The following is a 13,699-nucleotide window of genomic DNA, read 5'->3' as shown; positions in this document are numbered from 1 at the left end:
GCTGTGATCTCATAGGTTGGTAGCAACTTGAGTTCCTACGCGCGTGCGCAAGGTGTAAAGGAGAGAAATTAAATAAAATTCGTCATAAATAATGATTAGTTTAGCTCTTTCCACAAAATCCACCCACATAAGTTGAAAAAAATAATTCCAATTAGCTGCATATATTCCTTCCTACACTTAGCTGATGACGTAAATTTATAAATTAAACCGCAAGTGCAGCAGGGTAGAGTGGTGGACGTACAGATAATAGAACAGATTGTTTTTTGCGCGAGCTAATCTCAATCGTACGTTGTTTTTGCGCACACACGTCAATTGTTTTGATAATCTATCCATCAACCAACAAAGCAATTATGAAAAGAGTGTCTTTCGAATCCCTGATAAGATAACAAGCTATTGTTATGCTCAATGTAAGTAAGGCTGATCAAGCCACAGAGACAGACATTTGAAGATGATATCTTCAACTATGCAGCGGGTTTCACTGCCTCTCCTGCTATTATTGACCTTGGCCTCCCAAGGTAAGTCTTTAGGATTATAGTATAATATTATTTAATGAATTTCTATTTTCCACTTTAATTATTTTGCAGGTTATTCTGGGCCCTGTAAGCAACGTAAGTTCGACCAAGAGAGCGTGGTTTGCGTTTGCGACCAAACTTATTGCGATACCCTCGATGAGATTGTACCGTTAAAGACGGGCCAAGCCCAAGTATTCGAATCGGGCAAAGACGGAAGGCGGTTCTATAAAGAAACGTTGCAATTCGGGCCAACCACACGTCCCTTACCCAACAAAGGCGAAAATGTTCAAACTTTCCTGCCGAGTAAGATCTTACGGGTAGAACAATTGAAACGTTCTTTATTTAACTAACGTACTTGGTCTAGTTGCCAACGTCACCATCACGGTCAACGCCGGCAAACAATACCAAGAGATATTTGGTTTCGGAGGTGCCTTCACGGACGCCGCTGGCATCAACATTGTCTCTTTGCCCCAGAAATTGCAGGACTCTATTATCAGGGACTACTACTCGAACCAAGGAATAGAGTACAATATTGGACGAGTTCCCATGGCCAGTTGCGACTTCTCAACACGCGCCTATTCATACGACGATGTCCCCAATGACTTCCAACTTGAACACTTCGCCTTGGCCCAAGAAGACCACAAGTACAAAGTGAGACTCAAATTATCCATGTTAAAAAAAATCAGAAATTATATCTATTCCGTCTATTTGTTCAGATTCCATTCATCCAGAAGGCCAATTCCGTTTCGCCAAAAGGCATCCTCTACTTCGGTAGTCCCTGGAGTCCACCCTACTGGATGAAGTCCAACAACAAGGTGATAAACGGCGGTGTTCTCAAAGGGGACGTCGGAGGACAGTATTACGAAACATGGGCCAATTATTTCGTCAAGTATATTTAAAAATGGTTTACTCTATGTCTTTCTCTGACAAGTCTAAATCATTTCTAGATTTTTGCAAAGTTACGCGTCTTCCAACATCTCTTTTTGGGGTTTGACTGTGGAGAACGAACCAAGCGCCGGATTTGATCCTAAATACTCTTGGCAATGTTTAGGATTCACGCCCGAAACTCAACGCGATTTCGTCAAATTGAACCTGGGTCCCGTCCTCGAGAAAGCCGGTTACGGTCCAGACAAAATCAAACTGATGATACTCGACGATCAGAGACTGTTTTTGCCCAAATTCGTCGACAAGGTAAACAATCATCATTACATCAACGAGATACCCCACTAACCAGTAGTATCATCGCGTCAGGTTCTAGAAGACCCTATTGTTAACAAGTACGTCTCGGGAGTGGCCTTCCATTGGTATTTGAACGACGTCGCCCCGCCGAAATTACTCGATATTGTCCACGACAAACACCCAAACAAATTTCTGCTCGCCACTGAAGCTTGTTACGGCGATAGACCTTGGGATTATCCCAAAGCGGCCTTGGGCAGTTGGCACAGAGCGGAAGCTTACGCGCTTGATATCATTCAAGTAAGTAACTACTCGTCCTAGAGTTTTAAAGCCACGTTCTCCTAAGTCTTTTTGTCGCAATAGGACTTGAATCATTGGACAACGGGTTGGGTTGACTGGAATTTGGCCTTGAACATGCAAGGTGGACCAAATTGGGTCGGGAACTACGTCGACGCGCCAATAATAGTCAACGCCGATGCCCAAGAGTATTATAAACAACCCATGTTCTACGCTCTCGGACATTTCAGGTTCAAACGAAACAAAAGCGAAAACTAAAGCAAATATTAAACGGGCGCAACTCTTTTAGCAAATTCATCGAGCGAGGATCAGTACGAGTTGAGACCACCGTCGAGTCCACCGATTTTATCGAATTACTCAATGTCGCTTTCAAGAGACCAGACGGAGCCTACGTGGTCGTCGTTCTAAACAGGTCTTAATTAAAGTTTCGCTAAAATGTCTAGTGACTTAATTAACTTGGCTTTTTCCTTAAATTTAGGAACAAATTCGAAGTTAATTTGCGTATAGCGGACACGCGTCAAGGCGACGTCATAAATGTAATCCCGGCTAATTCAATTCAAACTTATATTTGGTGGTACAACAAGAAACCCTAACCTTGACAATGAAATAGATTACTCGTTTGTAATTAAGTTGCGAAATAATAAAATGTATATTTTTTGGATAAAAAGGTTCCACCCATATTCTCTCATTTCCGTTTAATGAATAATTACTTTTAGGGACGCGATGAGACGAGCAAAAATCTCCATTAATTAGTTTGTTAATTATAGTGTCATTTCTGCAAAGTCATATTAAATAAATATTATTATAAGGGTAGATAAATGTTGTTAATATGATTTGCTTATTTGGGACAGGCGGTAACCCATACATGACATATATAAATCGTGTCCTATTTAAACGTCATTTGAAAGTCAATACCTGTTATATTCCATAACAAATGTATATTGTTACATTCTACAACAGACATATAAATCCTTGGATGTATACCTATTCTTGTACGGGGACTCACCTCTTTTACTCCGATGTATAAAGAATTTTTGGGGGTTAGGTATTCGGGTTTAGAGCTTCTTACGATGTAGTCGTGTTAATAACGATAGAGATTAAAATTACTGTTTTATATTAGAATCGTCTTTCGCTTATTCCGTACACTACAAAATGGCGACGGAGATGGGATTCGAATGCCCTAATTAAAACCCGATCATCAAATTGGCAAGAACATTCTAACCAATATCAAAACCCATCAAATAGGTGTTATAGCCTAAGCCTCGGTATCACCGTATATTCAACAACGAGTGGAATCTTGGTCACAGTATGCTGAAAGGTTGACTGCATATTTTGTAGCGAATGATATCAAGGATGAAGATAAAAAGAAAGCCATTTTAACAACAGTTATTAGTGCCAACACGTATGCGTTACTCCGCACTTTAGTAAGCCCAGACTCTGTCACTACTAAAACGTTAAAAGAGCTTATCGATGTATTGAACACACACTTCAATCCTACGCCTTCTCGTATCATTTCACGTTTCAAGTTCAACAGTCGAAATCGTCAACCTGGGGAGTCTATAGCAACATATGTCGCAGAATTACGTAAACTCGCTGAACATTGCGAATTCTCCACTACATTGAATGATATGCTCCTGGATAGATTGGTCTGCGGTATACGCGACGACACTATGCAACGTAAACTACTTGCAGAAGAAAAAGGACTTACTCTAGCTGATGCCATAAAAATGGTGCAAGCCATGGAAACAGCAAGTCTGAACACGAATGTCTTAAATAATCCTCAACATTCTGCCCAAATGCAAGTAAACCAAATTACCAAAGCCAATCCTCGATTTACTAAACAATCGAAAAAGAAGCCAACATCACAAACACACGTTTCGCCGCCGCAAGAGAACAGACTTAACTCTCCATCCACTATTCCATCACCACAAGGTAGAATAATCAATGGAAGATTTTGCGCCCATCCTCGTTATTGTATTCGGTGTACGAGCGGAGAACACAAATCAAGCGGATGTCCTTATTCGTTAACAACATGTGCTTTATGTGGCAAACAGGGGCACATAGCAAAAGCATGTTTACATCCACCAAACAATATCCCAACAAAGTCGATGCCAATTCCTAAAAATTCCAGACCATCGACTACGCATCATATTAATGCCAATCCCCAACAAGATGATGGTCACGTTGATATGATAGAATATGAAACAATGTATCATCTTTCACACTATGACGTTATACATGCCTTATCAGAAGACCCCAATGAAGCAAAAGTTCACGACATACCACCTCCTGAGATAATAACGTGCAAGGTCAATGGAACACCAATGGATTTCGAACTAGATACTGGTTCAGGCCATACAGTAATCAACGAAACCTCATTCCGTACATTCGCATGTCCAGTAGACATCACACCGTATCAAGGTCAACTACGTTCCTTCACCGGTGGCGTACTGGATATCTTGGGACAAGCTACTGTGACAGTTCAATTCAATGACGTGACTTCAAAATTGCCATTACTCGTAGTCAAGGGGCATGGTCCTAATTTATGTGGACGAAAATGGATTTATTCAGGATTGAATATCTTGACAGTTTTGCATCATCAAGGGATCCATAAACTTGTGGATAATCGAATGAGTTTGGAATCGATCTTGGAAAAACATAAGGATGTGTTTTCACCAGGTTTGGGTTGCCTCAAGAATGTCAAGGCACACCTGTACATGAAAAAGGATGTACCACCGATTTTCAGTAAGGCACGTTCAGTACCTTATGCCCGTAAACATGCAGTAGAAGACGAATTGCGACGAATGGAACAAGAAGGTATCTTAGAACGAGTAGCATATTCCGAATACGCTTCACCTATTGTACCCGTACAAAAACCTGGAGGAGCCATTCGCGTCTGCGGAGATTTCAAATCAACAATCAATCCGTACCTCCATGTCGAACAATATCCTTTACCTCGAGCTGAGGATATCTTTGCGAAATTGGCAGGCTGTCGTTATTTCTCAAATCTCGATCTCAAAGAAGCCTATTGTCAGATTGAACTCGATCACGAATCTCAACAATATGTAGTTATTAATACCACCATTGGACTTTTTCGATTCAAGAGACTACCGTTTGGGATAGCATCCGCTAGTGCCATATTCCAACGCATTATGGAACAAGTATTACAAGACATGAAGATGGTATCTCCATTCCAAGACGACGTGTTGTTGGGAGGTCCTACTTCACGAGAACATCTCACCTGTATAGATCAAGTGCTAACACGATTGGAAAACGCTGGGTTAAAACTCAAGCCAGATAAATGTCACTTTTGTAAGCCAGGATTAGAATTCCTTGGGCATTATTTGGACGCGCAAGGCTTACATCCTCAAGAAAACAAGATGAAAGCCATCATGAATGCACCACCTCCAACCAATGTCGAAACGCTGAGGTCATTTCTTGGGTTATTAAATTATTACGCACGTTTCATTCCGCACAATGCCACCACGCTAGCACCGCTGTACTTGCTTCTGCGGAAAAACATTCCATGGACTTGGAAGAAAGAACAACAAAACGCTTTCCAAGAGGTCAAGAATATTCTTAATCGCTCGAAAATGCTTGTCCATTATGATTTGAAGAAAGACCTCATCTTAGCGTGTGACGCCTCTCCGGTAGGTGTAGGAGCTGTAATCTCCCATACTATCGACGGTCGAGATCACCCAATAGCCTTCGCGTCGAGGAGTTTGACGTCTGCAGAAAGAAATTACTCACAGCTGGATCGAGAAGCATTAGCCATTTATTTTGGAGTAAAACGCTTCCATGATTATCTGTACGGACGTAGATTCACGCTTCTAACTGACCACCAACCATTAGTCACTTTACTAGCAGCTAATAAGCCCATACCACCATTAGCCGCGGCAAGGCTCCAGCGCTGGGCTTTATTACTCGCAGCGTATTCATACGATCTCAAATTCAGAAAGGGTTCACTGAACGTCAATGCGGACGCTTTGAGTCGCTCTCCTTTGCCGTTAGCGACAGATAACACCCCACTCCCTGAAGAATACATTTTCGTGTTGAAAGAAATTGCTTCCGGACCCATCACGGTAAAGCAAATAGAAGACGCTACTATTGATGACTCCGAATTGCAACAAGTCCATCATTACATGAAAAAGGGATGGCCTACAAGATATATTTCACCTCCGTATGACGCATATTATAGACGTAGATCAGAATTATCCACAATTAATCGTATCTTATTGATGGGTAACCGCGTCATAATCCCAAAGAAATATCAAAGCCACATACTGGAGGACTTACACAGTAGCCATCAAGGGATTGTCAAGATGAAGGCTGTAGCACGAGCGAGAGTATGGTGGACTACGATAGAAGGAGATATCGAACATATGGTAAATACATGCCATCGTTGTCAAGAGCAAATGTCATTGCCAACTGCACAATTTTCGTCATGGCCAGAAACTACTTTCCCACACGAACGAGTCCATGCCGATTTCGCAGGACCGATACAGAACAAACAGTTATTCATCACGGTCGACACATACTCTAAATGGATCGAGGTAGGGATTACATCGAGTACGTCATCCGAAGCCGCTATGAAACATCTTCGGGACACCATTAGTCGTTTTGGACTAATACGCACTCTCGTTACCGATAACGGGACGGCTTTCACCAGTCAAGAATTCGCCGCGTTTATCAACCACTACGGTATTAGACACATTTGTACTGCTCCACATCATCCTGCTTCGAATGGTTCGGCTGAGCGAACTGTACGTACCATCAAGACAAGTCTCAAGAAACTCGCGGATGACACTTCGACAGAATTTCCTTCACATATAAAAGGAACTTTACAGAATCATTTGGTTCGGATCCTTTTGAACCATCGCCGAACGCCAACGCAAAATGGAAAAACACCTGCGGAATTGATGTTAGGACGTGACATACTCACCACCGTAGATTTATGTCATCCTATCCTTACAAAGACATTCCAGGAAGAAAGGTCTCAAATCACTAAATTTGATCTCAATACAATGGTCTTTGCAAGAAACTTTGGACGAGGCGAAAGGTGGTTCAAAGGACGAATAATAGCTCACATAGGTAAAATGATGTACTTAGTAGCTACAGACAAGGGTGAAATCAGAAGACATCAAAATCAGTTGCGCGCTCGCGAATCAACTTCTCAAACTTCGTTGGATCCATCATTACCACATGAAGACAACATACCACGGGATTTTCTAATGATGCCATCTACATTACAACAACATGGAATACAGCACCCTGTTTTACATCAACCAGGACTACAGCAACCTGTTACACAACCTGCAAGAACAGAAATAGCCAGGGAAGCAGTAACCAGCAACGAAGAAACACATGAAAGAGAAGTACGCGCTGACGTGCCCGAGGATAGTGAACGTTCTTCAACATCGACGCGACCAAAACGCACTATTGTCTTACCTATGCGTTATAGAACCTAGACTCTTAATAAAACACTAAAAGGGGGGTATTGTTATATTCCATAACAAATGTATATTGTTACATTCTACAACAGACATATAAATCCTTGGATGTATACCTATTCTTGTACGGGGACTCACCTCTTTTACTCCGATGTATAAAGAATTTTTGGGGGTTAGGTATTCGGGTTTAGAGCTTCTTACGATGTAGTCGTGTTAATAACGATAGAGATTAAAATTACTGTTTTATATTAGAATCGTCTTTCGCTTATTCCGTACGCTACAATACCAAATATAATTATTTGGGTCGGTAGAACGATAACACGCATTTTCAAATACAAAAATGCTCTTGAAGAAAAATGTCATGGTTTGGGGATTTAGGGGAGAGAGGAGCCTTGAGCCAAACTTCGTCATTATCTTTATCAGCTGTTACTTAATCATAACTTCAGGTAAGGATATAAACATGTACTTGTACCATTCAAAGTTTAGTTCTATTACCGAGGGAGGCACCATTAAAAGGATAGTCGTAGGGCTGACGGAGGTACCATTAAAGGGGTAGTCTTATGACCGAGGGGGGGGGGGTACTGTTACACGATTTAATTTCGGTTCTGCTACTTTACTTGTAGTTGTTCCATCATCGTCACTGCCTTGCAGTCCGAGATCCTACTCCCGAAGCAGCGTCGTTTGCGTTTGCAACCGAACACATTGCGACACTTTGGAGGATATCGTCGCCCCCCAACCTGGCTCCGCTTTCGTTTACCAATCAGACAGGAGCGGGAAACGATTCCAAAAGACGCCACTGACATTTCAAAGCTCCCAACCGGAAAGTCCACCGATCATCAGCTTAAGGCCGGAGATCACCATCACGATTGATGCTAATCAGAAATACCAAGAGATTCTGGGTTTTGGTGGCGCATTCACGGACGCCGCTGGTATCAACATCGATTCCTTGCCCACGAACATGCGAGAAACGCTGATCCGGGATTACTTCAGCAAAGTTGGTCTCGAGTACAACCTTGGCCGAGTTCCCATAGCCAGTTGCGACTTCTCAACCAGTGCCTATTCCTACGACGATGTCCCCGATGACTTTCAACTCGAAAACTTTCATTTAGCCGAAGAGGACTTCAAGTACAAGGTCAAACGTGCAAAAATGAAATCGTTCTTAAAGGCTAACGACGCTTTTGCATAATTCTTCAGATTCCATATATTAAAAAAGCTACGTCCGAAATTTCGAAAAGTGGTGGCGATCAGCTTCATTTGATCGCCTCACCTTGGGCTCCGCCACCTTGGATGAAGACCAGTAACCGGATGATAGGTATGGGAACGTTGAAGTCAAACGACAAGGGACCGTACCAAGAAACATGGGCCAGACACTTCGTCAAGTAAAGCACCTCATTTTTAAAGGAAATGGAGCGTGGGTAGAAAGAACCTTGCATATTTGTCTAGGTTCTTGGAAGCCTACGAATCGCGGAACGTTTCTATTTGGGGGTTAACGGTTGAAAATGAACCGTCAGCGGGGTTCATCCCATTCTATCCTTTCCAATGTTTGGGGTTCACGGGCGAAACTGAAAGGGAATTTGTCGCAAACTATCTCGGCCCAACCCTCGAAAAGGCCGGATACGGAGTCGATAAAGTGAAATTACTCATCTTTGATGATCAAAGACCTCTGATCAATGCTTTCACCGATCAAGTGAGAATAGGGGAGGGGTGCCTGATTACGGAATGGTTATATAAAGTTTGACTATTGACACACAGGTTTTAAGTGACCCTGAGGCGGCCAAGTACGTTTCGGGAATCGCCTTCCATTGGTACTTAAATACCATTAGCCTACCCTCCCAATTGGACGAAGTCCACAACAAGTACCCTGACAAGTTTATCTTGGCCACGGAAGCTTGCACCGGTTCCAATCTCTGGGAAATCCAAAAAGTGGCCTTGGGAAGTTGGTCTCGAGCCGAACGGTACGCCCTCGATATCATTGCAGTAAGTACGCGTCCTAGAGTTAGGAGGCTTCGTTCGTAATATACTTATCAAAGTAGGACTTGAATCATTTTACAACGGGTTGGATTGATTGGAATTTGGCCTTGAACCCAGAAGGCGGACCGAATTTTGTCGGGAACTTCGTGGACTCGCCCGTCATAGTCAACGCCCAAGCCCAGGAATACTACAAACAACCCATGTTCTACGCACTCGGGCATTTCTCGTAATTATTAACAAAAAGGCTAGGCCTAGATACGCCACCAATCACGACATTCTATATTTTGTAGGAAATTTTTGCCGAGGTCTTCCGTGCGAATTAAGTCGCAATCGTCGAGCCTCATTGACATCTTGTACAATTTCGTGGCCTTTCAGAGACCCGACGGCGCCAAAGTACTTATAATATTAAACAGGTAAGGGCAACATTTCATCTACTCGCCTAATCGGCTGGCATTATTAAATTTGTGGGTATTTTTTTACGAGAATAGAAGTCGTTCGGGGGTAAAAGTGAAAATTGTTGACCCGTCACGCGGATACCTGACCAATGACCTCGGGCCATCTTCCATACAGAGTTACATTTGGTTGTGATATCATTAAAACTCTAATCGCGACTACAAGTTTATATAAAACGTCCGCGATTTTGATGAAAAAAATGCAGAAATAAAATTCAATTACTTACGTTTCCTCAATGAATTCTGGTAATGGACATGCCTAATTGTAGGAGGTCACACCTCCAAAATTTAACCGAGGCCCGAAACTACAGGTAACCACTCGCCAACAAAACATAAAAGGAAATGAAGCAAAACTCACCTTTGGTTTTGACCTGGAACAATGACGTCACGACTTTAGAGACAATTTGGCCTACAACATGGCGGGTTTCGTGTTAATGTAGGTAAACGAAATAGACCAATTAATGACGTCATCGTCTACTGATGTTTTTTTTATTAATCTACTGGGATCGGGTTTTAAAGGGTATTTTTGACGGTGGCGATTTTGCAAACGAAACCAAACTTCCGGTTACAATCCTCGGCCTTGTACTTGAGGAAAGTATTTAATAAACCACACTTGGGGTTGTTGAAGATACTGGGCTCGCCATCGTCCCAGTTTTTAAAGTCCATATCGGAACCGTCTTGCCACTCAAACCCACCTTGAAAATAAATGAAGTTAGTCCATCCAGGACGACCTTTACAAGGTCAGATAGGTTATTCGTATACCGTGATACTTCTTGATGAGTCCAGTCCAAACGGATTCTCCACTCAGTTGAATGGAGGGGGTCAAGATATCGATATCGTGTTGTTGGTGAAAACTGACCAACGACGCGTCTACGATTCAATTACGCGATTATGCGAACCTCTGTGGATCAGAATGGGGGGAGGGGGAAATACGGGTGTCTTACTTACCATAGTGCATGCAAAAGGCGAGGGCTTCGCCCCAAGTTTTCCTGTTGTAGCCGTCCTCGCCATTCTCGATGAAATAACAGTAGTCCGTCCCCAAATTGGTCCAATTCTTGACGTGTGATGGACAGACGCGATCGGGTTTGACAGGAATGACCGGAGCAGTTTCTACGTACGCGTCTTATGATCTAGTGACTGTCGGAAAAGGTTTAATAAAGTCCAGCTTACCAGCAGTTACTTTACAGATGAAAGCCCTTTCATCCTGGCAAGAAGTGACGTTCCATTCTTTTGAATATTTTTCCATGAAGACGCATCGTGATTGGTCTGAATTTTGCGGTTGACCCGAAGCCCAGTTGGTGAAGTAGACGGGCCATTTGTTGGACCAGACGAAGACACCCTCCTAGCGATTAATCATTAATTTATATGATTAGGGAGATAAGGGTGGGTTAGGGTACTGACCTTGGTATCTCTCAGTCCCAACCACAGTGTGTTGGCTTCTACTTGTTGCTCGTCATGAATCAGAAGCGACGTCAAAAAGTTTTCTTCCAATCCGTTGTTAACGGAGGCCAAGTGTCCGCCTTCCGATTTGCAAATATCCTCGGCTTTGTCCCAAGTGGCTAACTCGGAAGCGTGCAATTTGAAGCAAGACTCGCCGTACTTCCGGTAACCGGAACTGGAAGTCGGGCAGTCTACGGGCAATGGCGTCGTGCCAGCTATTTGCTCACCTGTAATCACGCTTGGCCGTCTTATCGAAGCCTATGACGTCAAATGACCTACTAAAACTTACTAGGTCTAATTTGGCAAACGTATCCCAAGGATTCCTTGCATCGACTCGTTACCCATTTTCCCGGAAGGACTTTGCTGACTTGCATGAAGACGCAAGTGTCCTTCGAATCAAAATGAAATCAGTGCTGACGTCACGACTTTCCAATCCCTTAGTTACTTACGAAGAAGTGTTGACTGACGGGTTGTTTGGGACCCCAGTTGGTGTAATTGAAACGGGCCCGATCTTCGGCCCAACGATAATCGACGTATGGTTGTCTATTAGCTCCGATCCAAACGTTTACGTCAGTATCGATCAACAGTGACGTCAATTCGACTAAATTATAACGTTAAATTCACTCGTAATGAAGGCTAATTGCGTTAATTACCTTGTTCGCGTTCGTTGTTAACGGTAACTAAGGTTCCTCCCTCGCCGCGACACGACTTTAGAGATTCAGTCCAATTACCTCTGTCGGCCGGGTTTGCCCCAAATACTCGCACGCAATTACTACCTGAAAAGTATTTATGGAACCTTCCTCTAATGACACAGAGACCAGAGGGGTCAACAAAAACGGACCTATTTTTCGCCAACCACTTGGACAGTTTCCGGGTGTAATTGTCGTGGGTGGTGGAGTAATTGTAGAGGGTTTAACGCCATCTTGTCGTTTGCAAACGTAAGACAACTTGTTGTTGCAGTAATATCCTTGCCACTTAACTGCAATATCATCGCGTCATTGCAGTTGCACCATTTGCGATTAAAAAATGTCGCCTTAGTTTTTCTTACTGGGCTTATTAATCCTATTTATCCCCAAGCATTTCTTTGGGCTGTCGACGACGTCACGTGGGTCGTCTCTTAGGTTCATAAAATTGACCTCTGAAGCGTCAGTCCATTGCAAGTGACTGGCGTCATCAACGGCGTTCAAACCTATCCAAAGGTCGTTGAAATAACCGCCAAAGACGTTCCCCAACTGAAATGGCCGCGCGTCTCTTGTTCTCATCGCCAAGTCCTTCCGCCGAATAATGGTCAAGTACTTACGATGGTGTTAATGAAATCATTCTCCTCGGCGGAATGAACGCTCAGCAGATGAGCCCCCAATTGGTTGCAGTGATCGCGCGCTTCGAACCAGGAATGCGTACCTATGGAGGAGTATGGAAAGAGGTAGCAGTATCCCTTGTAGTGCGTCCATGAACTGTATTTTCCGCCACACGCCTCCTCTGACGCGCCTGTTAAATTAAAATTAAGCCTATCTCCCACGAAAGTACTGGCTTGATAATAGGAACGTACCCCTGGCCAGGGCGAAACAGGTCAATAATGCCAATGTAAAGTATAAAGACATGGTTCTTGTTTCGCGTTCAAATATCGAAATGAAAAGGAATTTTCGGTTTGCCAGATGTGTAGATTTATAGATATAGCAATTAGGCAATTAACAAACAGCTTTCGTATTTCACACAAAGATAATCGTTTTATTGCCACCTTAATTATGATACGATTATCATATTAACTTCAGAGTGCAATGTCATCCCGGATGGCGTCTACGTTGTCCCCCCTTTGACTTTGCTGTCATCTTAGGGTGATAATTGTAAGCGTGTCGTGGAATTATTTCAAAGGTGGCATATGTGAAGTAATAGAATTTTCCCAAGAGAAAAATATAGGTTCATCGATGTAACACTTTATTTTCAACCTTCATTATCTTAGTACTAACAAGATCTTAGCAATCGTGATGACAATGCTACTATTATGACACATTTATGACGTTTACGAAATAAACACAGTCATAAATGTCTTATAGCTAAGCGCCTTAGCAACAAATAGCTTTTCTGTCAAAATATGCCTTCTCACATATTCAAATATAACTTTGGTTCTAGAGGACAGATATTAAAAGTAAGGTCACCACCGAAAAGTATAGGTTCTATAAAGTAATTCCCCCAAGTATCACGAACCCCGGACTTAAAATAACCTTATGACAACTGGTTTAATGTCAAAGTACCATATCGTCAATGGTTCTGTTCTGTGAAAAGCTGTCCAAGTCATAGCTAATCTTATGGATGTGTAAATACTCCACGTCGTCTTTTAGTTGTAGCAGACGACCTTGTCAAAAAATAGGCTTAGCAAGTAGGGAATGCACCCACCCTCTGA

General features: G+C 42.7%; 3 protein-coding genes across 3 annotated transcripts; 2 read left to right on the top strand and 1 right to left on the bottom strand.

The window, feature by feature from the left end:
• The first annotated feature begins 357 nt into the window (after positions 1–357).
• Positions 358–2,652, top strand: LOC149618116 (lysosomal acid glucosylceramidase-like). The gene is made up of 9 exons (XM_089854176.1): positions 358–515; positions 585–815; positions 877–1,163; positions 1,229–1,401; positions 1,460–1,703; positions 1,764–1,988; positions 2,052–2,215; positions 2,275–2,397; positions 2,464–2,652. Exons 1-9 carry the CDS (start codon positions 449–451, stop codon positions 2,576–2,578), a joined length of 1,629 nt encoding a protein of 542 aa, XP_089710302.1. The 5' UTR covers positions 358–448; the 3' UTR covers positions 2,579–2,652.
• A 5,366-nt stretch (positions 2,653–8,018) lies between these two features.
• On the top strand, positions 8,019–10,099 carry LOC149618115 (lysosomal acid glucosylceramidase-like). The gene is made up of 7 exons (XM_089855544.1): positions 8,019–8,567; positions 8,630–8,814; positions 8,879–9,122; positions 9,188–9,412; positions 9,469–9,632; positions 9,697–9,819; positions 9,895–10,099. The coding sequence occupies exons 1-7, from the start codon at positions 8,394–8,396 to the stop codon at positions 9,992–9,994; spliced, it is 1,215 nt and encodes a 404-aa protein (XP_089711670.1). The 5' UTR covers positions 8,019–8,393; the 3' UTR covers positions 9,995–10,099.
• Positions 10,100–10,316: 217 nt separating this feature from the next.
• LOC149618114 (macrophage mannose receptor 1-like) lies at positions 10,317–13,504 on the bottom strand. Its single transcript, XM_089855680.1, has 12 exons — positions 12,848–13,504; positions 12,599–12,786; positions 12,347–12,530; positions 12,140–12,277; positions 11,952–12,074; positions 11,748–11,899; positions 11,588–11,687; positions 11,260–11,525; positions 11,029–11,200; positions 10,807–10,968; positions 10,621–10,728; positions 10,317–10,553 (listed from the first exon to the last, which is right to left on the bottom strand). Exons 1-12 carry the CDS (start codon positions 12,897–12,899, stop codon positions 10,372–10,374), a joined length of 1,827 nt encoding a protein of 608 aa, XP_089711806.1. The 5' UTR covers positions 12,900–13,504; the 3' UTR covers positions 10,317–10,371.
• Positions 13,505–13,699: the final 195 nt, after the last annotated feature.

Source organism: Phalangium opilio, unplaced genomic scaffold (genome assembly GCF_054372755.1).
Source record: "Phalangium opilio isolate 3A_F unplaced genomic scaffold, DU_Popi_V2 ptg000209l_1, whole genome shotgun sequence".
Lineage (NCBI taxonomy): Eukaryota > Metazoa > Arthropoda > Arachnida > Opiliones > Phalangiidae > Phalangium > Phalangium opilio.
The sequence above is the reverse complement of the archived record's forward strand: the minus strand, read 5'-3'. Positions and strand labels throughout refer to the sequence as shown.